This window comes from Cylas formicarius, unplaced genomic scaffold (genome assembly GCF_029955315.1).
Source record: "Cylas formicarius isolate icCylForm1 unplaced genomic scaffold, icCylForm1.1 PGA_scaffold_10__41_contigs__length_53128322, whole genome shotgun sequence".
In the NCBI taxonomy this organism is placed as follows: Eukaryota; Metazoa; Arthropoda; class Insecta; order Coleoptera; family Brentidae; genus Cylas; species Cylas formicarius.
The window spans coordinates 8557474-8584330 of record NW_026844214.1 but is presented as its reverse complement, the minus strand read 5'-3'; the positions used below and the strand labels follow the sequence as shown (position 1 = coordinate 8584330).

Sequence of the window (26857 nt, the reverse complement as noted above, 5' to 3'; positions counted from 1 at the left end):
TAATGTCACCTTCACCAATTACTACTGTTTCACAGTGACATCTCGACTTGCCTTGTTCATGATTCGAGAAAATCCCTCGTGGACGTGTGTTTATCATTCTTGATTCTTGTACATAGTTAACTGAAAAACCACAATTATCTTTCCATGTTCTGTGAATTTCTAGTTCACAAATAAGGAAGAATTTGTATAACTAACCAAAACTATTCTTACTTTTCTGTGCTTTCCATCATCTATGAGGAATACGTTAGGAAGAAAATGTCTGAGTAGTTCCTTTTTAACATTCAAAATAATAATTTAAGGAAAGCTACCACCGCATTAGTGTAATTAGTTGTTCGCGGACTGCGCTGCAATGATTTGATTACATGTTAGCTAAATTTGACTGCTTCGCCAGTTTTGGGCGGGAAAAAATTGCTAAACCTTTTTATTAAGAACTCCAGTGCAAGAAAATACATCATGACAGAGAAAAGCAAAATAAATATATTAGTACAGAATATTTCAGATGCACTAAAAGCTTTGGACAATTGCAGTATCCTTGAAGAAATACCTAGTGGTGACTGGGAAGATGAAATTTTGAATGAGTTTAAAAGTATAGTTTCTGATGTGTGTACTAAACTTGATTCTCTTAAATTGGCGGTTACTAATATTTCTGAATACAGAAGTAAAAATAGTAAATTAGAGAACAGATGTATCCAAGAAGATTTAGTAGAACTGTCTGAAGGTACAAAGGGAAAGGAGACAGATGAGGCTGATGCTACACCAGATAAAATAGAAAAACCAATAATAATAAAAATTAAAAATCGAAGAGTTGTTACTGATGCCAATGAAGAGAACTCTATTGATGTAAATGATCATGAAAGACAAGCTAGAAGTGAGTCTATCACTGAAGGTGTGGAAAGTGAAGATGTGTGTAGTAGTGGTGATGATATATTAGATGTGAAACACAAAAATAAAAAGTCAAGAAAAAATAAAAAAAACCTTGACAAATCGAAAAATGGTAAAGCTAACATAGATGAGTCAAATCAGAACAACCAAAATTCTTCCGATGTGTTAGAGAGTGATATAAAGAAAACTAATCCTCCTGAAAATGACAAAGAAACTTTGATAGAAAACCAGAATGATCTCCATATTGAAAATGGAAATTTATCTATTGAATCTAACTTAATCGGCACTATTGACTGTGAGAGAGCAGAAGATAGTATGGAACCAAACAAAGATGCAAATGATTCAAATATTGGTGAAGATTCAGAAAAAAGTGCTAATTGTTTAGAAAACCATGCAGAAAACAATGAACAGAGTCAAAAAACAGATTTGGAATTTAGCAAACCCTTAATTAAGTTGGTTGATATTAAGAAATTGATGGCTCCCGGTGCTAAACCTATTTCTGCTGATTTGGATAATTCAGTTATAATTTTAACAAGCTCTGATGAGGAATTAAGGAAGGAAAGCACTAAAGACTCATCATCAAGTCTTACAAAAGATAATTCCAAGAAAACAAATCGAAAAAATTTTAAATTAGAACAAAGCACTATAGATATTGATTCTTCTGATCCTAATTGCAGAAATCATAGGACTACAAGAAGACGAAAGGATATAAAGGCAAAGTCTAGAATATTTAATGAACTTGTTGCAGAACGAACTAGACTTCGTAAGAAAAAAAGTTTGGAGCTTGGAATTACTTCTGATTCTGAAAGTGAAAGTTCTAAGAAGGTAAACAAGAAAATGAGAAACAGAAAAGTTGAAGGTGTGTAAGAAAAAAATATAGTATGCTTTTATATATTTTCTTCTTAGAAGAATTTTTATGTGATAAATTTATTGAAATTGAGTGCTATGCATTGACGAATTTTGTTTGTTTTGTTGTATTGAATTAGGTACATATTTTAGCCAAATCAACAACCACCACTAAGACAAACATTGAAGATAAAGTATTACAAAAGACTTCAATTAAAAATAATGAACTTGCAGAAGAAAGTGGTGTATCTGACCGTAGTGACAACGATAGTCTTCCTCTAATTGAGAGAGTACAAAAATCAACCAAAGATATAATCAGGAGATGCCCTCATGAAAGAGATCTAAAATTTAAAAGTAGGGTTTATATTCCTTTGCCTAAATTTAGATGTGAAGATTTACCAAATTTGTATTTGTATAAAAAGGAATTACTTAAAATAAAAAGGTTTGTATCTTTCTACAACTGCCAACAATAAAATAAATAAAAATTTTATGAGCTTAATTTAAAATAATTTAATTAATTGATACAACAATGGTTTTATATTAAATTTTGAATCTTACAGGATAACTGATATTGATTTTGCAAGTAATGGAGATTCACCACCCCTCATCAGTGTAAGTGAAAAAGTTGATAAACCTAAATCTCAAAACTGCAAAAGAAAAGTATGTGTAAAAAACAGTGAACATTTAAACAGTAACACAAGAATCTCCCAATCAGAAGAAAAGGATCTGACAGAAAAGGAAAACCAAGCATTTGTTGAGATGCCGCAAATAGTGGGTATAAAATGTTAAAGCTATCTAATTTACTTCATATTATAAAATAAAAATTATTTGTTTTAAGTTATAAAAGTTTTTTACGATAAACTCATTACTGAATTAAAATTGTATAATGTCAAAAACTCTTTAACATATCTATAAAATTAAAACTAGAATATCAATTTCTTTCCAAAATGTTTTTGAAGAAAATAACTTAAAATATTTTCTGTTGTCAGAAAAGTTACTTTAACATTGTAACTAATGTTAAATTACAAAACCATTTGTCTACAATTTTTGTTCTTTGAAAGTAATGCATATTCAGTATCACACATTAAAAAATACCCAATTATATAACTTTATTTGTATTTTTACCAGTGCTTCATTTTACACAAGGCAATTTTTCATATAGAAATTTTCACATATCCTTAAGGAGCAGCCTGTATATACTTCACCTTGAATAAAAATCGTTTCTTAGGTACAAGATGGTGACACATCTGACAATGAAAAGCAATCTAACAAAGAAAATTGCAAGTTAAACACAGGACATAATGTTGGAGACAAAAGTGAGGAAGTAAATGTTAAAGAAAAGAAAAGGAAACGAAAGGTCTGTAAGAATTATTGCCATGTACTATTGGTGAATTTTGTTTGAAATTATTTTTATAGTTTAGTTTTAATTACTTAACAACCCCACAAAAGTGATCTAAAATTTAAAACTCTATTAAGTGATGAAAGCCTTATCACATCTGAATAAATTTTACAAGTTTATATATATATATATATATATATATATATATATATATATATATATATATATATATATATATATATATATATATTTATATATATATATATATATATATATATATATATATATATATATATATATATATATATATATATATATATATATATATATATATATATATATATATATATATATATATATATATATATATATATATATATATATTGTTAGTTTTTAAAGCGGTTTTCACTAAATTCATAGCATTTTTTAAATTTAAACTCATTTGAAGCTATTGATGTGAACCAAAAATGAAAATGTAAACAAATTTGGCTTGACAATTAAAAACAAAATAAAAAATTGAATACTACTACACCACAGTGTTTTAAATTTTATGTTATTACCTTATTGCTAACTTTCTAAAAGCTTCAAAAAGTGGATAAACTGGATAAGCATAGTTAATATAAGACAAGTTTTAAAAATGTTTTTATATGAAATATTGAGCGGCTAAATTGTTTTGTCCTATGAGAACGCTATAAGAACTTGTTCTTGCAGAATGATGGGAGCTGTAGTGAAGGAGATGAAAAGACTCAAACTTCAAAGTTGAAAAAGGAAAAATTACTTACAGAAAAGTTAAATTCCAGCGATTCTGAAGGGGAAATAACTAAATCCAAAAGGAAAACAGATATGTAAGACTAAATTCTTGTTTAGTTTAGATTCCCTATTATTTTGTATTTGCTTTTAGGAAAATTAAGAAAAAAAAGATTATTTCTGATTCTGAATCTGATTGTGAAGGGATCAATACAGAGGATGCAATCAAACAATTAGACGATAATATTTCAAATGAATCTGACAAAGAGCCTCAAGCCTCAAAAAAATTAAAAAAGTAAATAAATCGCACTTTTTATTTAATACCACTTTGTTTTCTGTAACTTTTGTGTTCTACAGGAAGATCAGGAAGGTTATTTCAGATTCTGAATCAGATACTGATAAAAGTAAAAGTTCAAGTGAATCTGAGCATGAACAAACAAATAAAAATGAGCCAGAAAGGTAGGATCAAATTACGGATATTGGGTTGGTTGAAAAATAAGGTAATATATGTAATAAAATCAACTTGCTTACAGCAAAAACGCTTCCCGTCGCAGGGTAAAACGTACAAAAGAGAGCAGTAGTAGTGAGGATGAAGACAAATCTACTAGAAAGACTATACGCCGGGTAATACGGACTATTGTTAATTATCTTAAATTTCCTAATATAATTTTTAGATGTTGGATAAAGATTCTTTATCTGAAACTACAAAACAGGCTGAGGCTGATGAAAAAGAAAGAAAAATTCGTATTGCAGAAAAGCAGAAAAAGGTACATTCTATATTTCAGTTTGCACTAGTTTAAATTCTCAATTTTTTTTTATATGTATTTGAATAAGTCCAATTTACCAGTTGAATACAGCACATTCGATGTTGTTTGAAATCAGTCATGCAGTACACCAGTAACTATAGAAATAGACAACTCAGGTCTTCTCAGAAGTATTACTTTTAAACGTTAGACAGGCCTACTACCAGTATCTAATATTTCCATATTTCATCGCAAACAAGTCCAATCAAAATCCATTTTTAGCAACTTTAACTCTCGATTATTATGAATGTTTTTGGAATTTGCAGTTACTGATCTCCGAAGGTTCTGTACAAGGGTAGATACTTCTCAGAAATAAATTTCACGCATTTGCGAAAGTAATAAGGATACTTTGATAAAACTTGAACCCTTAGACAACTAAGGTGTAATATATTTTTTCAATATTTGTGATTTCGAGAACGCAAATCCGAACAAAATGAATGCATCATTTTTAGGTGAAAAAATCCAATATTGCATAAAAGTGGAGCTGAAAAAAAATGGCAATATAAATGTGTTAGTTTTCACAAAAATTTCTAAACTGTAACACGAAAGCTAGTTATAAAGTAAAATTAATTCATTATTCATTAATGTTCAAAATGTCTACTAGAAATATATTCATAAATAACTTATAAATTAATTTATCATATATATATCATCATCATCATCCCATATATAGTATCCCAGTCTGTTGATTTTAGAATCATAAGCATCAGATAAATAATTAAGACACATTGATTTAAAATAGGCCTTAAATTTTTTCCTAGTTGAAATAAAACAAATCTTGTTTCTAGTACAATGAAATATTTCAACTGAAATCAGATGCTGCCGTGGAAAAGGTCATTTTAGATTTTGATGAAAAAGAAGGCAAAGAGCTACTATGCGTTAGCAAAAAACTTGTAAAACATTTGAAACCACACCAGGTGAACGGCGTAAAATTTATGTGGGATGCTTGTTTTGAATCTCTTGAACGTGTGAAAAAAAATGAAGGATCTGGTTGTATTTTAGCTCATTGTATGGGTTTGGGAAAAACTCTGCAGGTACTCGTATATTTGGTATCGATATGTTTGGCGTGTTATGGCCAGATTTGTGTTTTAGGTAATAACGTTGTCTCACACTCTATTGACAAACAAAAAGAAAACACAAGTGGAGAAAATTATGGTAGTCTGCCCGGTAAACACTGTTCTTAATTGGAAGGCAGAATTTAAAAAATGGCTGCCTGAGGAAGAGTTCGAAATATTCGATCTTGTGTCATGTAAAACATCATCAGTAAATTATGAAAGAAGCAACATTGTGCAAGAGTGGCATGAGGATGGCGGTGTGCTCATTATTGGTTACAACATGTTTCGAAATTTAAGTAATCCCGTGTATAAAGCGATTCCAAAGAAATTAAGGCACACATTTCAGAAAGGATTGGTCGACCCGGGTAAATATAAATGGTTACATTTTTGTAACATGCAATAGATCCTATTATTTTCATTATTTTTGCTTTACATAGGATAATATTAGAGTAGGTAGTAAATTATACAAGCGGGAGTAACGGAAATAATTTCAGGGAATGTTGATGCATTAATATGTATATTATTTTTAAAGAATTTGGGCAGGAGTCTCGATGTCCCGTCAATTTTTTTTTATTTTACTCTAACATTACAGTTAATATAGAAATTCTACCTGTATCTTTATATATTAATTATGTATAAGAAATTTTGTTCCAACTTTTTTATTGGGCAACATGACTAGTAATACTTTTCTATTTTTTTTACCATTAAATATTTGTCATTAAGTTGATTTTGCACTATCTCGGAAATAGGTTTTTCCTGTTAAAACACTCCGATTATGACCACCTCTTGTGCAGGTCGAACCAAATTGGACACTTTTAAAGTTAAACTCTCCTTTCTAAAGAAGAATGGTGTCTGCAGCTCAATTTCCATAAAAAATCATAATAGTAATTTTTTTTCATTTCAGAGTTATAGTTTTTTTTTTAAATTGAATATTGAATAATAATTGAATATTCCTAAAACCTAATAGTTTATTAGTTATCAAAATAATATTTTCCACGTGCGGTGTTTGTGTATACACGTAGTTAGGAATGGACTATAGTTTTTAGTTATATTTACCCAAAAACATATTTTAATTTAGGTCCTGATCTGGTTGTATGTGATGAAGGCCACTTGCTGAAAAATGAAAAAACCAATCTAAGTATAGCAATGAATAGAATAAAAACTTCTCGAAGGATTGTGCTAACAGGAACTCCTCTTCAAAACAATCTCAAAGAATATTGGTGTATGGTGCAGTTCATAAAACCAAATCTGTTGGGGACATACAAAGAGTATTTAAATAGGTATCCAATATATTTACCGCGTGGTGACACTAATTCATTAATAATGCATCATTTCAGGTTTGTAAATCCTATTATTAATGGCCAATATACTGATTCAACTCCTCATGACATATCCATTATGAGAAAGCGATCTCATGTATTGCACAAGCTTTTGGATGGTGTCGTCCAAAGGCAGGACTATGCAGTATTGGCGCCGTATCTCCCTCCTAAGTATGAATATGTGTTATTTATAAAGTTGTCAGAAGTTCAAGCAAAACTATACATGCATTACATGAAGAATTTTGCGCAGAAAAGAATAGAGGGTTCTAGAAATACATCATTCCTCTTTACTGATTTTCAAGAGCTACAAAGGATATGCACCCATCCTAGAGTCCTTTTGGATAAGAGTGTTGAAGATAAAGACAAAAATCTCATTGTAAGTTAATTTCTTAATTAATGTAATTTCATGTTTATAAACTTTGTTTTCACCTATCAATTAGACTGATGAAGAAGATTCGGAAGGTTCTTTAAAAGATTTCATAGACGATGGCACTTCAGAAGAGGAGGAAAGCTCAGGCACTTCAACTTCTGAGAGTGGTTCTGCCTCAGACTCTGACAATTCATTAAAAAAGAACAAAAAGAAGAAAAAAAAATCTAAAGCAACGTAAGTTCAGAGAAGTCAGTGTCCTGCTTTTAAACATTTAAATTTGATGTTTGATCATTTACCGTCATTTGAGATTGCATTATTGGTTTATCTAAATTAAACCTCTGCGTTCACCTTACTTTAACTTATTAAAAATATATTGTGTAGCAGCTGCCAAGCGTATTCTAAGAGAATAAAATATCAGGTTAGCGAAACCAAGATGAATTATTTGTATTTGCTTTTTCAGTTTTGTCCTGTTGCTCTAACTCACTTTTTCTTAAGCTAAATTTTTACAAAGATGTATAAATAGCGAAATACTTGCCAGATTTGCTATTATAAAAGTAGGGACAAAAATTTTGGCTACGTTATTGATGTCTCACTCCTGGTTACTTTGATAAATATTAGTAAATAGCGCCAACGTTATTATTTAATATACGAACAAAATATGAATAACACATATGTTAATGAATTTATATTTATTAAATATAAAAGGCGTCTGACACGAGCTCAACGAGCTCAAAAGAGGGAGAATGGTGATATGTCAGACAGTGATGTAGAAATTTCTGGACCTAAAATGTGGTGGCAAGAGTTCATTGATGGCGATGAACTGAACAATCTCAATCACAGTTCAAAATTATTTTTATTGTCCAAAATATTAACTGAATGTGAGGAAATTGGTGATAAAGTGTAAGTTTGATTATTGTTAATGAACATAATTTGTTTACCTAATTTTGCAATAATTGCAGGTTAGTTTTTTCACAGTCCTTATATACTCTAAATTGTATCGAATATTTCCTACAAAAAATTGATGATGCATCCCAATCTAACGACACTGAAAAGCTTGGGGGACATGCTTCTTCTTGGTCTTTGGGTTTAGATTACTTTAGGTTAGATGGATCTTCAAGCTGTGATAACCGTGCCGCATGGTGTGATTCATTTAATAATCCCGAGAACACAAGAGCACGGTAAGCAGTTGTATTTAATCTTATATAATAAAGTGGTTACACTTTTATGGGTACTTACAAACTTAAATAAATGTATCATACATGATGACAATATATTTCGGGATATCATCCGTTGATTTGTAGAATTCCGACTGGAATCCTGCAGACGTTTCGCCAAGATCTCACTTGGCATTTTAAATGCTCGCGCTACTTATTACTTCTTATCATATTTGAGTATTAAGATATTATTTTGGAAACTTTCTTTATTGCAGATTGTTTTTGATATCAACTAAAGCCGGCGGTTTGGGAATAAATTTGGTTGCGGCTAACCGAGTAATCATTTTCGATGTTTCCTGGAATCCTTCACATGATATCCAGAGCATATATAGGGTATACAGATTTGGTCAAACCAAACCGTGTTATATTTATCGATTTGTTTGTTATGTAAGTACAGTATATTTTAGGAATTTTTGAAAGTGATCATGTAGTAAAAGTGGTGAATGTAACATAACATTTTTGCTATTCCAATTGCTTTTGTTGCTTTGATTTATATAACCACCAGCGCTAGGTACATCATCCCACAAATTAGGAATTTTTTTCTGTTAGGGTGCGATGGAGATGAAAATATATGAAAGACAAGTTACAAAACAGGCTATTTCAAAAAGAGTGATAGATGAACAGCAAATCGACAGGCATTACAGTCAAAATGATATAATGGAGTTGTACAAGTAAGCAGCAATGTAATTTTAAGCATAGTTTATCAGACACTCAGCTATGTAACTCTAGATCATACCCGATTTCAAGCACCGCTAGATAGAATTTAAGCTTCAGAGGATACAATAATCGTAAATATTGAAAATTTGATCCCTTTGATATATTATGTAGAAATAGACAGCTGTTAAGTAGATTAACCTTGATGCTTATTTACTCCGGAACTATTATGAAAGGTTTTTTTTTTTTTTTTGAATCAAACTCTACAGTTTACTTTCTTTTGTTATTGGCAGATTTAATCGAGAAATTCGCCATAACAATATTTCTCAAAATTTTCTAAAAATGCAGTTATCACTAACAGGAAAACCTGAAAATTTTTTGACTGTATAAATATTTTTGGTCTTTTTTTATGTTGTACTTTTTCTAAAATGTTAACTCGTCGATAAAACAAACAAATTTACATAAAAAAATGCTTTTTAGTTAAGTCAAAAAAAGTGTTTTTCCATGGTCAAATTCTTCTTAAGGGAGATGTTAAAAATTTCCTATCGCAATTGCAGTTAATAAATTCGATGTTTTAATTAGAACAATTCATCCACAACACTTTTTTATCGTTTTGATATAACCCTTGTAGGGTAGATTTGGATCCGAAAGACAGACCAATCCCTTTGGTTCCAAAAGATGTACTGTTAGGAGAATTACTCCAAAATCACGAAAACATATTGTTTAAATACCATGAACATCAGTCCTTATTGGAAAATAAAGAAGAGGAATGTCTGAATGAAGAAGAACGCAAAGCTGCCTGGGAAGAGTTTGAAAATGAAAAAGTAATGCGGAAAAATACAGTTACCAATTTCGGCGGCATAACTGGCATGCAGGCGTTCAATAATACTTTGGCTTACTCGCCTCAGATTATTCAGGTGGCTTTGGCTAACATCGTTCGTAAAGATAATCCGACCTGGTCTGAAATCCAAATTAAGGGAATACTGCCGGCACTTGTGCAGCAGTTGCAGGTAAATACATTTAATGCTTATTTTCTTGCTGATACAGTGTATAAAGTTATTACTCTATTATTACTTCTGGAAACTACTAATGTGATCTAAATTTCAACTTTTTCCAATCTTTTGCTAATTCATACATTAAAAAATTTGTCTGTTTCAAAATATTTTGCTGATCTGGATGTTCCTTTTTCTGTTTCATTAATCAACAAATCGGGTTAAAACAACATTTTTTAAAAAATTTAGGTTCTTCGTTTTAAAAAGACTGGCAAGAATTTTTTCACAATTTTTCTTTTTTACCTTAAAAAATGTTTTTTTTTTTTAAATCTTGTGACTGACATTTAAGATATTTAGTATTTCATTAATTGGTTTAGTATTAACACCAACTTTGTTACAAGGGCATTCTGTACTACATGATTTATTATTCTTATGGTACAAATCAATTTGGTTTGATTAACTTAACTCTAATAAAATTGGGTTTTTCAGACTAATGTAATATACAGGGTTATTCACGTTGAGTGTCCTATTTATTAGACGGTTATGATAATGACTTACCGTAAAAACCTGAAATGTTGGTTACTTATGTAAACTAATATGAGCTACCTATGTAAAAAAATATTTTGGGCCATGCAGTGTTGCCAGATATACTCGTAACGTATATTAACTTTCGTTTTTTAAATATATGTATATTACTACATTTTTTTGGATTCTGCAAAATATTCGGAGATAAAAAATGCTTTTTAAGAAATTTGGCGACAAACGATAAGATATAAAATAATAATTTTTTGCGCATCCCGTCCAGCTAAATTTTTGGTTGAGGTTCCCTATTAAATTGCTTTATCATAATATACTATGAGAATTAACTTATCCTGTACAGGGCTTTCATAAGATAAGGCCCAATTGGCAAGACATAAAAATACGAGGTTAACGCCAAAACTTTTTCTTTTAATTATATATCTTAGTAGGCTTCGAAAGAAAAATTGAAGTCTTGCGTCAAATAGTTTTTATTGACAGCATTTTAAACAAGACGTGTTCGATAAAATGTCGCACATAACGCAAATTGAGTATAGAGCAGTCATAAAGTTTTTGACAAAAGAAGGGTTAGCACCTAAAATTATTAAAGAAAGGCTGGATGGTGTGTACGGCCAAAGTTCTCCTTCGTAGTCTGTAGTGAAAGAATGGGCAAAACATTTTCGAATTGGACAGAAGTCCCTTGAAGATGATTCAAGAACTGGTCGACCAGTGGAGGTCATAACAGAAGATATTGTTGCATTTGTGGAAGAGGTGGTATTGAGTGATCAACGTTTAAAGTTCAAGGAAATCTCAGAAATTACTAAGCTTTCTGAGACAAGTGTTCGTCGAATCCTGCATGATCATTTAGGTATACATAAGGTTAGTACAAGATGGGTTCCTAAAAACTTTTCGGCTATTCAAAAACAACGCCGTGTCGAGTGTGCGCGGTCTTTTTTGGAACTCTGTTGGTCGGAACCGAAGCCTGTGATAGGAAGAAATGTGACGGGAGATGAAACTATGGTTCTCTATTATGACCCTCTATCGAATAAAGAATCAATTGAGTGGCGTCGTAAGGATGAAGCACCTCCAAAAAAATTCTGCCAGTCAACAAAAAAGGTGATGGCCATGATCTTTTGGGATTGTGAATTAATTCTTTTGATAGATTTTAAAGAAACTCATACCACTGTCAATGGTAAATATTACGCAACTTTATTACATAAATTGCGAGACTGCATACGTGTAAAACGTCGAGGAAAACTGACCAGAGGCGTGCGTCTTTTGAACGGTAATGCACCTGTCCATACTGCTGGTGTTGCACAAGCTGCCATTTTAAAGTGTGGGTTCCAACAGATAGATCATCCTCCCTATAGTTCAGATATGACCCCCAGCGACTATTATTTGTTTGGATATTTGAAAAAGGACTTAGTTGGATGGCGGTTTAACGACGAAGTTGAGTTAAAAGGGGGTGTTTTAGCTCATTTTGCAGACAAACCAAAAGAATATTTTTTTAAAGGTCTTGAGTTGTTAATAAAGAGATGTAATAACTGTATTGAAGTTAAGGGGTATTATATTGAAAAATAATAAAAAAATGTTACTCTACTATGTTTTTTTCATATTCAGGCCGGGAAATTTTGGTGCTGCCCTCGTACCTCATATTCGGCTACTAAACTAACCAACATTTCAGGTTTTTACCGTATAACCCGGTATAAAATATTACTTCTGTTTAAAACATCAACTTGCTGGAGTGTAGTGAATGAGAGATATTTGGAAATTTGATTTTATTTATTTGTAGATGCAGTTAACAGCACAAGACTATACAATGTACAACCGCGTGCAACAAGAAATCAAGCTAATGCAGGCAGTGCAAGCTCAACGTATGCGAGAACAATATTTCCAGCATCAAATACAGCAAATGATTCAAAAGCAGCAGCTGCAAAATCAAATGTTGGGCAATTTAAACGTCGATCCGTCGATTCTCTCAAGACAAGTACAAGGTGGCGGCTCCTCCCATAGTAATATTCGTCCGGTACAAAATCCAGTCGGAAGACCTCAAAGATCTACAGCTAAGGCAGATCATGTAATCGAGTTAAATGACTGACAGTAAGGAACTATTTTAGATAGGAACTTAGGATTACCTTGAGAATATCTACTTAATAGCATCAATGGTTTGGTGTGTAATACCATTTACAAATGTTCTGTATCCCTCCTGCGTTGGTTGCTTTTGAATCGAACTTGCTGACTTTTCACCTGTTGGTTTCTTCAAAGTTAAACTGATACTGTTTCAGTTCAAGTTCAACCCACTCAGGTGGAATCCAGAAGTATTTTATAGTATTGCTGGTTTAAATTCTCATCTAAAAAGTGTCTATTTAGCATTTACTCTTTCTTGAACCACAGTAAATCGGGTAAAACAAAATAGTCACGCTGGCAACATTAATTTCACATTTTAGACCCACATAAATTACATTCTCACATTTAAAAATTTATTAATATTCCCTTAGAACTTTCTTAGATATGTCATATGGTCAATCCACCTCTTCAAGTTCAAGATTTAAAAATAACAAAATAAAAAGTATAATTGTTTCCGAAAAACTTTGGAAATGGAAACTAAATTATTTTGCCTTATTTATATGAAGTAGCAATTCTCAAGATTGTGTATATAATTCATTAGTCTGTGTTGTACACCAAGCGAATATATTATATTTTTTCTTATTGTTTTTTACTTTTGTGCGTTTTTTAATTTATATGTTGTAAATAGATCTTTTGTGCTCTGATCAAATGCATTTTAAAATAAATAAATGTTTTTGTGATATCCTAGATGCGAATTAGTTACTTTAAATATTAATATTTTTTTTCGCTATCCACGCAAGCAGCAAGGTAATTTTATACAAAAACAAGTATGATTTGGTCCTATCATTAAACTGTGGCATATAGAACTGCCGCCTGAAATTGGGCCTAAATAATACTTTTGCTATAACATGCCTTAAATTTCAGAAAAATTAATCTCACAGACATGCAACTAAAATTAACTTCCTTGAAATACAACCACAAAAGCATAATACCAAAAATGAACTTTCTAACCTGATTATCCAAATTTAAAGAAGTCACAACGTAAAAAGTACAACAGCAAAGTGGGCCGAGATTGTAGAATATTGAATATGAAATGGCAATCACCGCTGATCATTCTTGAAATAAGATCTTAAAAATAATGAATTGACTAGGTCCTTTATTATGAGCCCCTTTAATCATCAATTTCTTTTACCAGTATTTGAAATTTTTTTTGGTGAGAGGGACTATCGCAAAACTTACTTTCCTGAAGCTTTAGGGTTTGGAGTTATGCTAAAGTTCATTTGTGAAGGAAATTTTAAATCAAGTTTTGTGCATAGTGGAATTATTTGTGTATTAATTGATTAAAACATTTTATTACAAGAAGTTAACAAACACTATCTTTTTGAAGCTTCTTTCGTCTTGTAATCCTCAAGCATTCCACACTATCTTTTTGAAGCTTCTTTCATCTTGTAATCCTCAAGCATTGAAGAAGCTTCCATTCTATCTGCTGCAATTCTGTGAATATTTGCGAGAAGATCTGGATAAGGACTTATTGCTTTAACAAAGTCCTTCTGGTCAAGCCTATACAATTCAGATACCTCTACTGCAATGACAGAAGCGGTGCGCAATACTCCTTTAATAATCAGTGCCACTTCGCCAACATGAGAACCTTCTTCCAAATGGCAAATCTGGAATAATATTTTTTTATGAAGTACATCTAAGTCGATTTTTCTAGTACTAGAATTCTTACCTCTGTACCGGATTTTGAATAGATAGCAACTGTGCCGGTCGAAATAAAATACATATTAGTTCCAGGGGTATTTGCTCTTATAATAACATCATTAACCAGATATACTTCTATCCTCAAACAGGAAATGATGCGCACCAAAAGATTTAGTGGTAGATTTCGAAAAAAAATGACACTTTCAACTAATTTGCGGCAGGCGTGCATATTTATTTCCTAAAGTTTTTATGGAAAATATTAAAATATTGCATAATCAAAGCATTGTGAACTCTTCCTTGAATTAAATCGATGGCGTTTTATTTTGTATTATTTCAAATTTTACTAATCTTACAATCTTGTCGCACTAGATATTTCCTAACATTTTAGCGAATGTCCTACGTAATTAATGAAAATGAATTCCTGATCTTAAAGTCAATTCGATATGCTATTTTAAAATTAGGAGCCAATGCCTTAGTTTTACAATTATCAAAAAAATGTTTTTATGGGTCAATGGTGGACATTTTAGTTTAGTTATAAGGAAATGAATGAAAAGTTGCTCGTACTTTTAACGAAGAATAAGATTGAATCAAGAAAGTTTTGGTGTTCCACTTGAAGTTTTTAATTTGTAACTTTTTTTCAATATTTTTTACATGCTGTAGAAGAAATTAATCTCCGTTCGGATCAAATTGTTTGCAGTTTGGCGAGAGATGTCTGCGAATCTTAATCTATAACCATGTAATGTAACCCATTCTCAAAAAGGATAACACCGAGAATATGGTGCAGTGCATGATTAGTCAAAAAACGTTACTTGTCTAAGCTGTTCTGATATAGTTCCCAATATCTTATTTTCATGAAAGTAGCTCTTGTGAAAACGGAATTCATGATAGGTTAAAATTCTTCTTCTCATTTGAGTTGGTAGCTGTTTATGACGCATGTAGTCCATGAGTTGCCTCTCAATTTTTACATACTTGTGGGATGCTGATTGTTTACCGTGCATAATCTCCATAATCAAAGCTAAAAATGATTTTGCCAATGCAATATTAAAATTTGACAAGAATAATTAAATATTAGTTACCTAAAATGTATATAAAAAATAGACTTGATGCATACCAGCCAAACCAAATTAACAAAATTTCTTTTTCCGTCGAGGGCAAGGTCCTTCCGTAACTGGAGTTATATATTATGAGGGAACCTCTATAAAAAGCGCTTATGAATGCCGTTAGCACTGGATTTCTCTGATGACTTTCGTCTCTAGAAAGCGTGCAGGCCTTTCTTAGGTTTGTAGTTATAAAATTAAAATTTTCCCATGTTTTCCAGGCCAATATTATTTGACTTTTAAATAATTGTCATTTTTAAGTAATCACGTAAAGCCGACAATGAAGAAAGAAAACATTATTTGCATGAATGTTGAACTGAAAACTAAATTTTAAACGTCCACAATAAAATTTGGCATGGGTGCCAAAAAAAAGAGTCACTCAAAGCTTCTCCCCCAACGTTTCTTTATTCTTCCCAAGCATTTGAGAAACTACGGCGGACCTAAACTTAACGCAACAACGTGCTAGCCAAAACCGAGCCTTTTTGTTCGATGGCAGTTGGATGGAATACAAAGACAGACCAGTTACGTGAAAGTAAAAAACTGAATGTTTTATATTTCGAAGACCCATATTTTACACACCAATTCTTGAGTTTCTGCTTTAAAAAAAATGGTCTCCCTGGTTAGTCGTCAATAAGCAAAATATGGGTTTAGTTAGTTTTTGTGACTTTAAACAAAAAAAAGTTATCAAAAACGAATCGTAAAGACTTTTGACTTTTAACTGTTCTTAAATGCAACACACAAATTGAAGTCGAATCGAAGCTTCCTTTATCCGTTTGCTTTATAACAAATTCCTCAAAAGTGGAAAATTTAAAAAAAAAACGAATTCTGTGAAATACGTTAATATTTAACTTACTCCAGAACTCTATAAAATGTTTTCACAGACGGTTCAAAAATATCATTCACTTCGGCGCCCAAATAACGCCTTAAGAATGTTAACATACAACATGTCGAATGCCAAAATAACATTATTAGTGCCATCACCAATGTAATCATATATGTATAATAATTGATGCCCAAAATCTGAAAGAAAAAAAATTCGAAAATAAAAATGTTTTGCGAAATAAAGTGCGCCAAACGTTTTCCCGCACACAAAATAATGTTCACCGGGTTATCACACTAAAGATACAAAGTTGAAATTTTGAAATAAACAAAATACACATCCCTAAAATATTTTGAGAACATTTTGATTTTGAAAACTTTTTCTTGTTTGTTTGAAACCATTAACATGTAATTTTTGCTTCTTCGCAATAATACCGCAATACCGAATTGTTTATCCAGGATTTAAAACTATTATCAAATTTAGTTTTTTTTATGTAAACAAATTAATAAATTAATAAAATATATTTGAATTTTACAGATGTGCGTTCTTTTGTGTGTGGAAAATGTTTTCTATACACTTTTAATAATATAAAAATGTGCATACCTCGGCAGATATTTTTAAATATTTATAAAATCTTACTACCATCAAATACTTTAACATTGACACTGCTTGAAAAATAAACACTGCTCTCGCACCAGCGTTGAAAACGAAATCTAAATGGTTTGGTAGACACGCAATTACATCTATTATTAAGAATGTTTTAACATAATTTCTGAAAAATGATACTTTAGCTATGATGTTTTTTAAATATTTGTCGGAAAACACACTTGGCTATGCGCTTCAAACTGAGAACAACCTCCTGATTTGGTTCATCGTAATAACCAGTCCAAAAGTTAGCTATCAAGTGAATAAGGAAAAAGATATTTGGTATCCACGTTACTATCTTCCACTGAACGCTATATATAAAAGTCTTCTTCATATCATAAAGCAAGAAATCTACAGGCGTAATAATAAGTTCAATGAATATAATCACAATCATTACTAGAGACCAATATAGACTAAAACCCAATTTCACAAGATCATTGTTAAATTGTCACTTATTAGATTAGTTACGATGCTTTACTAAAAGGGTGTATTCTCCATCTGTAATATAGAATTTGTCTTTCTCGCTCTTTGACAATAGCTCCAAAGCTCCTTAAATGATGGGTATAAAGTTTGCTCGAATCTGATACGACGCACATTCGAATCAACATTTTACGAATTTTTTTCCAGAGACCACGACCGGGAATATCCGGGTATTCTTGTGGTAAATCTTCCAAAGTGCATTCATGACCATATTTTGCAAACTAAAATATTTTTCAAATCCGATCTAGGTATTTACTGCACTAATAATATACTCACCAGAAGTGTAGTATTTTTTTGCATTTTATCCATAGAATTCTAATTAAATTTAATTACTAAAATATGAGAACAATTTTAAACCGTTAAGTAATCTGAATAGTGTCAGGATAATCAATATGACATGTATTTCAAATCCTGTAAAAATACTAAGAAAACTTACACAAAAGTTGTTCCGATTCACATATACTTCAAAATTATTATTTTTAACAACTTTGTTATTTTAAATATAACGTTCTATAGACCTTGCATTCCTCGGAAAATTCTAGACATATCAAAGTCTTACCGTTTTTGATATATTTTGAACTTTGTCAAAAGTGACATTTTAAAATAAAGACAAGAAAAAGTTTTTCCCTTGTAAAAATGCTATACGCGTATTAATTGACCAAAAGGTGACCGCGCAAAATCACAGGAAAAAGAACAATACAGGACTATAGGAATGGCACTATTATTGACAATATTTGCTAACACAACACTTATTTAAAAACCAACCAACAAGAAACAGCGTTAGACGAACAATAGAAACATTTAAAAATTTTAGAATCGTTAGAATTAGGCAATTAATAGAACCGTTTTATAAAAAAATCTCATTTTTATTTAAATGCATTTTTACGAAAAGTCATAACTGTTTGTCAACGAAGGTATTATATTAGAAAAACGGACACCTTTTTTCCATGACCTACTCATAAACAAAAACATATTTTTGAAGCGCTTATAACAAAATCCACAATTTAGTTTATATATCAAAATTTGTAAGTTACAGAAGAAAACTACGCCAGTGTATCCTATTTAAAAAAAAACTCTATCTAAACCAGTTTTCACCTTTTCGATAAGTTACCGGATAAGTGAGCTACAAAGGATGTCTAAAAATTGAAAATTTTTCAAAATCATCTTGTATCTAGAATGCAAGATAGCTATGACGTTTCTGTTTGTGTGATATTTTATATCACATAAAAAAGCGGTCATGGGTCACTGAAGTCGCAACACGCTAAGTTACGAAATATTAACAATAAAAAATATTTTGGCATTATAAAAAGACTTCAATGTCACTTTTAGTCCTGCTGTTATTATGATTATAAGAAAAATATATTTCAATATATTTTCTTTTTTTTAAGAAAAAAAAAACAATTGAGAACACAGGTAAATAAAACAAATTAAAAAGATAGTTTATTATATGTAGCATTTAAATAAAAATGAAATCAGGGATACCAATATTGTTTCCTTTTAACATTATGATAAATTCGGCGTTTGAGTAGGCAACTGGAATGTAAAGCTGCGAGCTCATAATGGTATTCGAAAAGATTTACAAACGGGTGACTAAAATACGGGAAACATCTGTGGCTCACGACCGTGAATAACGAAGCTGACGCTTTCATTAAACTAACACTTTCCGTACGCTTGATCCGTGCATAATTGGGTATTTTAGAATCGGGAGGCGAAAATAGATATTATTCTACTATAAAAAAAATGCATGGAACTTGTTTCGATGAGTACAATTGGCGTCAGTGCAACAGTAGATTTATTCTCTCTGTTTACCGATTTTGTCGTAGTCAGGCAGACACACACACACTATATATATATATATATATATATATATATATATATATATATATATATATATATATATATATATATATATATATATATATATATATATATATATATATATATATATATATATATACATATGTTTCTGTGTTTTTTTAGCAGATAAAAATTTCGGTTAAAATTTTAACAGCAATTTTTTCGAACAAAATGGGCTTGATCATTTTGGTGGAATTTTGTTTTTTTGATTTTGATCCAATAAACGATACTTTTCCTTGTGGGTGTATAAGGCAAAATCCATAATCCCAAAATCAAAAGGAAAGAAATTATATTAGTTTATGTATTTTCTAAAACTAATTTCTCTGCAAATCTTTTATATTTAGGATCATTCTATGTTTCATATTGAAATACAGTTTTTGTTTTGTAATAGTTCTTAATTTTCCTGATTTAATTTTAGAATACCCACAGGTTTAAATTGGTATTCTTAATAATCACATTTGAAAGGCGAAACTTTCGTCTTTAATTACCTTGTTTCTATCTCTTCTCTGCCTATAGAAGGTTCTACAGTTACTTCTTGAATATTTTTTCCCTTTAGATTAAACAAAGATGTCTCCGGAATCTGTAATCGACACAACATGGGGAACCGTTGATGGCCAGATGATCCTAGCTAAGTGACCTAATCGTAGTAAAAGAAGAAAAATACCCCTAAAGAGACCACAATGAAAACATGTATTTGTTTGTTTTGTTTTGGTGGATATTTAGATAATTAATTATATATATATGTTTTACTAAAAAATTAGTGTGATGAAAATTATAAATATGAAACGAACGGAGCCAGAATTACCTTTTGCCTTTACCATAAAGTTTAAAGTGTAATCAATAAAAGGTTTAAACCTGTTGCTAAACTTTGTGAATTTTACTTTATAATTTGCAATCTGATTTACTAAAAGCAGGAAAACGTTTTTGCAAAATGGCAGAATTTGCGTTGACTGTGAATCTTGTTCTGGAAGATGAAGAAAAAACTATGTCTGTGCCCTGTTTAAATATAACCACTGCAGAAGATGTCTGCATGCATGTGTGCAAATACTTGAATATCACCACTATAGCTAGACATTTATTTGCTTTGAGAATAACAGGGGAACAGTTATTTCTCATGCCATCAGCCATCATTAAAGAAGAAAATGTTACTACTGTTGACTTGAGAATACGTTTCAAAGTCGCAAGCATTACCAAGCTAAAGAAAATTGATGTAAATGCTTACAATTATTATTTTCAACAAGCACGCAAAGATGTCTTAGACAATAAGATACCAGATCTTGTTTATGATAGGTTTAAAGAAGAATTAGTTGGATTAGGTATTACTGATATGTTCCGGGTGATGTTAGAAAAAAAGATATCCAGAGAAACTGTTGAAAATGACTATAAGAAATATATTCCTAAAGAAATTTTAAAGAAACACATATTTTTTATTAAGAAGCTTATCCACACAAACCTTGGGAGGCTGTCAAAAAGTGTCACAGATGCTTCGTAAGTATTTAGATAGTTTTGCGGGAGTTATAGTAGACCCCATTAAGAGAAATTTACTTTTAATGTAGGGTTTTTTTTTCTTTTTTCTTTTACACATGACTGTGAAAAGTCATTATTTAGAATTTAAAATCATTGATTTCATTTATACAACTAGCTTGCCATTTTTTAGTGACTTTCATTTTTTAAACCAAAACCAAGGCAGAAGTCGGCAGAAAGGAGGACATATGAAAGCATTGAAAGCTTAGACAAAGTAGCAAATCTTATTTCCATTGTAGCAAGGTGCAGAAATTAAAAACAAATGTTTCTATTCAATACTTTACAATTTACATATTGACTGCAGTACTTTAAATATAATAGAAATAAAGGCAATTAATTTATTGAATCCAGAGGATACTAGACTGAATGTTCCAGTTTGCGGTGTTGTTTTTGATAACCAGATAAGCTTATAGAAATAAACATCCAGAATTAGTGTTGGGCTCTGCTGGCTTTATTATATCAAAACCCAGTACTAAAGAAAAAACTGGTCAGATTAGTCTCATATCACTATCCAAAAGCACGAATAGATATCTATATGTTATATTAAGCTCTTAATATCACCTAGGCTCAGGAAATTGAATGGAGCTGAGATATATAGTTTGAAGAAACAAAGGCATATTAACTTAACTTTATTAAAATGAAAATTTAGTTTGAATACTGGGTTTACAGCCATAACTAATACAAAGTTGTAAAAGGTAGCATAATCAACATATCTGCTGGTTATGTTAAGGAGGTTAGCTAAATGCGCGTTCGGAACGTTCTATTGTTAGGAGTAGGAGTCATCAAAAATTTTCGAAAAGGATTTTACTTAGAATTCTGCAATTTCATATATAACGAAGAATTTTAAAATATGTTTTTTAGATACAGGGTTATTCACGCTATACCGCAAGGTATGTCATGGCCAAAATACTAGGTTTTCAAAAAGTTTTACTTTTGAGATATGTGATTACAGTTACTTTTTAAAATTACTTTCATACTACACAAGTTGTCCCAAAAATTTAAAAAGTATCGAAGTCGTACTTTTTAAAAATGAAACCCCTTGTGTATTCTAAGGTCAAAATATGTTCAATAATGTTTATGATTCCTAGGCCTTTAAATAAATACATAAGAAAAATTATTGATTAATTTAAATGGAACGCCAAATTGTTTAACTAATCAGAAATATGGTTTTTTAATTACCTATGGAATGGTTTAAGGTGTCGTATAACTCTTCGCGTTTCCGGAGAACTCTGGAACTTGCCTTTTCTTATCTAAATAAATGTTTTATTGTATCTAGTTGCCTATGGTATTTAGAAGTGACAGCTGATTTATTCAGGTATTCAATTGGTTCTGGTTTTGATGTAAGGTCGGTTTATTTGATGGTCTTTGAATTTAGATATTTTGTCACGTGACTTGACATTGGTGCAAATTCTATTAAGACAACTTGTGGTAAGAACCAGGTAATAGGTAATAAAAGTTACAAGTTATAAGAATTTCAAAAAATTTATGAAACATGGAAAAGTAATTTATTATCCAGCGTATGACGATAACTAACCAAAGGTAAAAGTAAAATTAAAAAATACATGTATTTATAATAAAATATTCGTGTTGTCGGCCTTCTATTTACAGACTCTTACATATTCTTTTCTTGAAACTATTGCACAACATTTGTGGGGTTACAGTATTAAATATACGCATTTTCATATTTTCTTGGTGGTGGTTGGAAATTGAAATAAAAAGTTTTGTGGTGTTAAGCCTGTAGATCGGAAGGGGGTGGGGGAACAACTCGCTTCTTTCAATCCACCTGTTTCTACTTGTTTAAGTACACATCGTTGTTCTTACATAAAGGAAGTTTATATTACAAAAAATAAGCGAAATAAGACAAAACTGAAAGCCAAATTCCATCAGCCACTTTTCTTTAGATCTGATTTTTTTTATCATAAAAAAAATGGTCTAGTGTTACACTCTAATGATGATATAATTTAAATGTGTCTTATGTATTTGACAAATTAAAATTCGATTACATTAGATTACAATTAGGAACGTGTTAGAAAGACTTAAACTTTAGGTATCGCTTATTTGAATCGTAGAATCCAAAAATACTATAATATAAAGGGTTTTTCATTTTAAAAGTTTTTACTTTTAACGCTTATGGGACACAATCTGTATAGTATGAGAACAATTTTAATAAGGATAATAGGACTCGCATATCCCAGAAGTAAAACTTTTTGAAAACCTTTTTTTTTTTAATTACACTTTATTTGACTTCATTTGACCTGCTTTGTAGGGCAATTTGGTCAGCTTACAACCAGGTTTTAAACTTTTTAAACAAATTGTGTGAATAACCCTGAATAAATTATTAAATTATTAGCTAATATGAGCGTCTCAAATGATTCTGTTCCGTTTTTAAGAAATAGTTTTTCATCCACCAAATTATGTTGTTTGTATTACAAAAAATTTTCATTAAATTCCAGTTCTTAATGTAATTGCAACTATAAATTTGTTGTTTAAAACTGATCCAAAAACTCTTTTAGGTATGTTATGGCAGAATATGTAAAACAATTGGATCTAATTGCACCAGAATATTTATCGGAAGTGTATAAGGCACAAATTGATCAGGACGGATCCCTTAGGAATATTCTTGTCAAAGTTTCGCCTTCTTCGAATATCACCTATTGCTCAGAATCAAAACGAGATGTAAGAAAATGAAGCCTTCCAATTTATTTGTAAATCAGTTCTTACAGGAATGGAAACTGATCTGTACCATAGAGGAGTTGGGTTTTATTTCAATTAGAAACAATGGTGCTATAGAAATAAGTCGAAAAAATGGAATTCCTTTTTACTTAAAGTTTCGCAAAGACGATAGAGATACCCGTGCATTTATAAGCTTGCTTGATGGATATTATAGGCTTACATGCAAGTGGACGTTTAACATTTGCAAGGAAGTCATCACGCCTTCGTTGAAAAAGTTACAACAAATGAAATGTCATGGGCCTGTTGGGTAAATAATTTTTTTTTTCAGTAGACAATCTAGAGATTATTATTTTTTAGAGGTGAGTTTTCATATGCTAAATTAGAAGACAAACGGGCAAACAGAACAGGCTGTTTTATTATAAGAGAGAGCGAAACTAACTATAATACTTACTACATCGACGTTTGTGTGAAAGACAGGTAAAATTTTACTATATTATATCTTGTTATTTTTTACTCTTATCCCCCAAAAAATAACCTTTTATTATTTGTATTGCAAATTTCAATTCCTAATGTGTTGATATTGTAATTTGATGTTGTTTGGGTTTTTTTTTTTACTTACTCTTGTCCCTATTTAACATTTTTTTGATTCCACTCTATGTGTTCTAGAACTTATACCCAAACTAGTTACCAATTAGTAAACTTTGTTGTATTGTAGTATTAAACCAAAAACGTATAAAGTCGAGAAGATTAAGGACGAATTTATTTTCAATGGAGACATAACAAGGTACAAAACAATTCAGCAATTGATAAAAGCATATAGTGATCCAGAGGGAGCTATTTTTCTCCAGGAATGCCTTCCGCCTTCCGAATATGGCATGTATTAATAATTCTATTTGTATTGATTTATTTAATTGTATATTACAATTACAGATTTATCACAAGTGCTGCTATGTAGAAGTGATAGTTTAGTTGGTGATTCTATAGCTGACACTTCCCAAATCAGCGAGCTACCATCTACGCCTGTTTGTATTAATTTTAAAGATTTACAAGTTTACAAGGGTAAGACTATTTACCATATTATTTCTTATTTAAAATGCCTAGGTGCCAAAAACTGTTACATGACATATTTTTCACTGTTGTTTGAAATACATCACGTAAAAATCAATGTCTAGGGCAATATAAATGTAAACACCATCACAAAACAGGTCATCGGTTTTTATTTAGTAATACCATAAAAGAGTAGACTCTTGTGTTTTTCTCATTATTGAGGTTAAAACAAACAATTTGAATAAAATTCCAAGACAATCATAGGATTGCAGACAATCTACTAAAATTACTAAATATTTAAACAACATAACTGCAACACAGGTTTCTGGCCGTCTTGAATTTGATTCTGTCATGCTTGTAGGGAATAAACCCATTTTTATGCCTATAAATAAACTCCTGAATGAAAATTGAATCGAGTGCATATTTTTTATATTTCAATTCATTATAAAAGATTTATTTCAGTTTGAGTACACAAATCTATATTAAATAAATAATGGTTAGTGTTTTGGAGTAATTATACAAGTCACAATTTGTTTTACTTCTATTGTTTTTAGAATGTGAGTCAATGTTTATTCGTAATTAACAAAATTGATCTACTTTTTTGCCAACATATTCAAAACATTTCTCGTATCTATGGAAACTAGCCTATTTGTTGACAAAAGTGACTCATGTTCTCACTAAAATTATTATATTTTCTGCCCTTTATCAAAAGCTGCTTAGCTCAAATTGCTCCAGGAAATCTTACTGACCTGACAATTTGTAAAATAAGCCATGTGGGTATAGAGTATACAGGCTTTATTTCAAAAACTGAATCAAATGTGCGCTGCCAATCGTGGGACTCAAGTGAACCGCATAAAGTTAGTCAAGATTTAATCGACAACATGTTTCCATTTGGATCTAAAAAATCTTCTAGAAACTATTGCAGAAATCCTGACAAGCGACCCACCGGGCCTTGGTGTTATACAATGAATAATGATTTGATCTATGAATCGTGCGCTATACCACTGTGTTCCTTTTCCCAATGCAGAATTACTGGTCCAGGTATAGAATACGGAGGAACACAAAGTAAAGGTTTTTCTGGTAGGTACAATTAGATCGTTTTTTGGCGGCCACAATATATTTTATGAACATTTCTATATTTTGTTTCTTTTCTACATACTTATTTACACTAATCGAATTAGGACGAAAATGTCTTAAATGGGATAAAAGCCGCAAAAAAGTGTTTGTTGACGGGAATTTCACTACATTTGCGAAGTTCGATAATCAGTTATTCCCTGAAGGGAGCGTTTCAAAAGCAAAAAGGTACTGCCGTAATCCCGATGGCCAGATTGGAGGGCCTTGGTGTTTTATAGAAAATGAAGAGAGTGATTATACAGAGAAGGAGTATTGTGATATTCCATTTTGCCAAGAACCGGAGTGTATGGTATATACCAAGAATTACGATACTTATATGCACTATACTGACTTTAACGGTATGATATTTTAATATTTTTTGAATGGTAAAAAAAATTGCTATTTATACATTTTTTGCAATTTTATTACAATATTAATTGAAACATGTTTTTTTCATTATGTAGGGTCATAATATTTCTACCAACTAACAATTTGAATCGTTTAGAATATTTATTTTAGGTAGCACTTTTACAAATTTAACCTTCGGTCTTAGACTTTGGGATTCCGATAATATTAATAATGCCAGTGCCAGATTGGTGCTAAGTGTGCTTGCTTTACCGGTAACTGGCAAAGAGTTGCATCATTTGGGAATAGGAATTGAGGTATACATTTCAAATAATGTGTCATCTTTAAGGTGATTTGATAATTTAGGAAAAACAAGAATATATATGTATATTATTTAGGTATGGTAATAATGACAAGCCAGAATTTGAAGAAACTCCAGCTATTATAAAATCAACGAATTTTACGACTTTTTCTTTAAGTTGGCATAGAGGTTTTATAACCCTTAGTCTGGAAGGTGAAGTCAAACCCATATTTTTAGCGGAAATGAAAACTAAACACAACCTTGTGGGTTTTGAGAAAGACAAATTTAGTTTTTATTCTGCTCAGGGTACTAATCTGATTTGGAATTTTCCGTTTTGTATGGACGAATGTGATATCCAAACTACAACTGGCGAACAGTTTCAACAGTTTTGGCCACTAAGAGAAAAAGATTTAGGTTTGGTGTTATTTTAATACCACAATAATACTATTC

The 26857-nt window shown here is 30.9% G+C and overlaps 4 protein-coding genes across 9 annotated transcripts in view; 3 read left to right on the top strand and 1 right to left on the bottom strand.

The window, feature by feature from the left end:
* The first annotated feature begins 229 nt into the window (after window positions 1–229).
* Window positions 230–20075, top strand: LOC132708083 (transcriptional regulator ATRX homolog). 2 transcript variants are annotated; one of them, XM_060680193.1, is made up of 21 exons: window positions 230–1741; window positions 1882–2170; window positions 2289–2499; window positions 2957–3085; window positions 3779–3912; window positions 3969–4109; window positions 4172–4273; window positions 4348–4438; window positions 4489–4581; window positions 5406–5651; window positions 5710–6037; window positions 6751–6952; window positions 7010–7367; window positions 7432–7595; window positions 8067–8261; window positions 8321–8539; window positions 8791–8962; window positions 9125–9246; window positions 9861–10239; window positions 12530–12837; window positions 19961–20075. In XM_060680193.1, the coding sequence occupies exons 1-20, from the start codon at window positions 454–456 to the stop codon at window positions 12833–12835; spliced, it is 5169 nt and encodes a 1722-aa protein (XP_060536176.1). In that variant the 5' UTR covers window positions 230–453; the 3' UTR covers window positions 12836–12837; window positions 19961–20075. The 2 variants fall into 2 exon arrangements, with proteins under 2 accessions (XP_060536176.1, XP_060536175.1); XM_060680192.1 differs by lacking the exon at window positions 19961–20075 and having other exon boundaries at window positions 12530–13906.
* Window positions 13966–18268, bottom strand: LOC132708088 (potassium/sodium hyperpolarization-activated cyclic nucleotide-gated channel 2-like). 5 transcript variants are annotated; one of them, XM_060680198.1, is made up of 10 exons: window positions 17984–18268; window positions 17824–17879; window positions 17536–17768; window positions 17250–17480; window positions 17026–17194; window positions 16456–16622; window positions 15582–15757; window positions 15315–15520; window positions 14534–14743; window positions 13966–14471 (listed from the first exon to the last, which is right to left on the bottom strand). In XM_060680198.1, exons 2-10 carry the CDS (start codon window positions 17854–17856, stop codon window positions 14226–14228), a joined length of 1671 nt encoding a protein of 556 aa, XP_060536181.1. In that variant the 5' UTR covers window positions 17857–17879; window positions 17984–18268; the 3' UTR covers window positions 13966–14225. The 5 variants fall into 5 exon arrangements, with proteins under 5 accessions (XP_060536181.1, XP_060536180.1, XP_060536182.1 ...); XM_060680197.1 differs by having other exon boundaries at window positions 17824–18268; XM_060680199.1 differs by having other exon boundaries at window positions 15582–15700; window positions 17824–18268.
* LOC132708090 (tyrosine-protein kinase hopscotch-like) lies at window positions 20071–25700 on the top strand. The gene is made up of 7 exons (XM_060680205.1): window positions 20071–20892; window positions 23442–23604; window positions 23652–23908; window positions 23959–24078; window positions 24317–24474; window positions 24532–24660; window positions 25574–25700. Exons 1-7 carry the CDS (start codon window positions 20336–20338, stop codon window positions 25615–25617), a joined length of 1428 nt encoding a protein of 475 aa, XP_060536188.1. The 5' UTR covers window positions 20071–20335; the 3' UTR covers window positions 25618–25700.
* Window positions 24681–26857, top strand: part of LOC132708084 (uncharacterized) — a 16130-nt gene continuing 13953 nt past the window's right edge. The window contains exons 1-5 of the mRNA XM_060680194.1: window positions 24681–25505; window positions 25562–25728; window positions 25830–26120; window positions 26281–26455; window positions 26505–26821. Of these exons, the coding sequence (XP_060536177.1) occupies window positions 25465–25505; window positions 25562–25728; window positions 25830–26120; window positions 26281–26455; window positions 26505–26821 (991 nt within the window). The 5' untranslated portion in view covers window positions 24681–25464. The remainder of the gene's footprint in view (window positions 25506–25561; window positions 25729–25829; window positions 26121–26280; window positions 26456–26504; window positions 26822–26857) is intronic.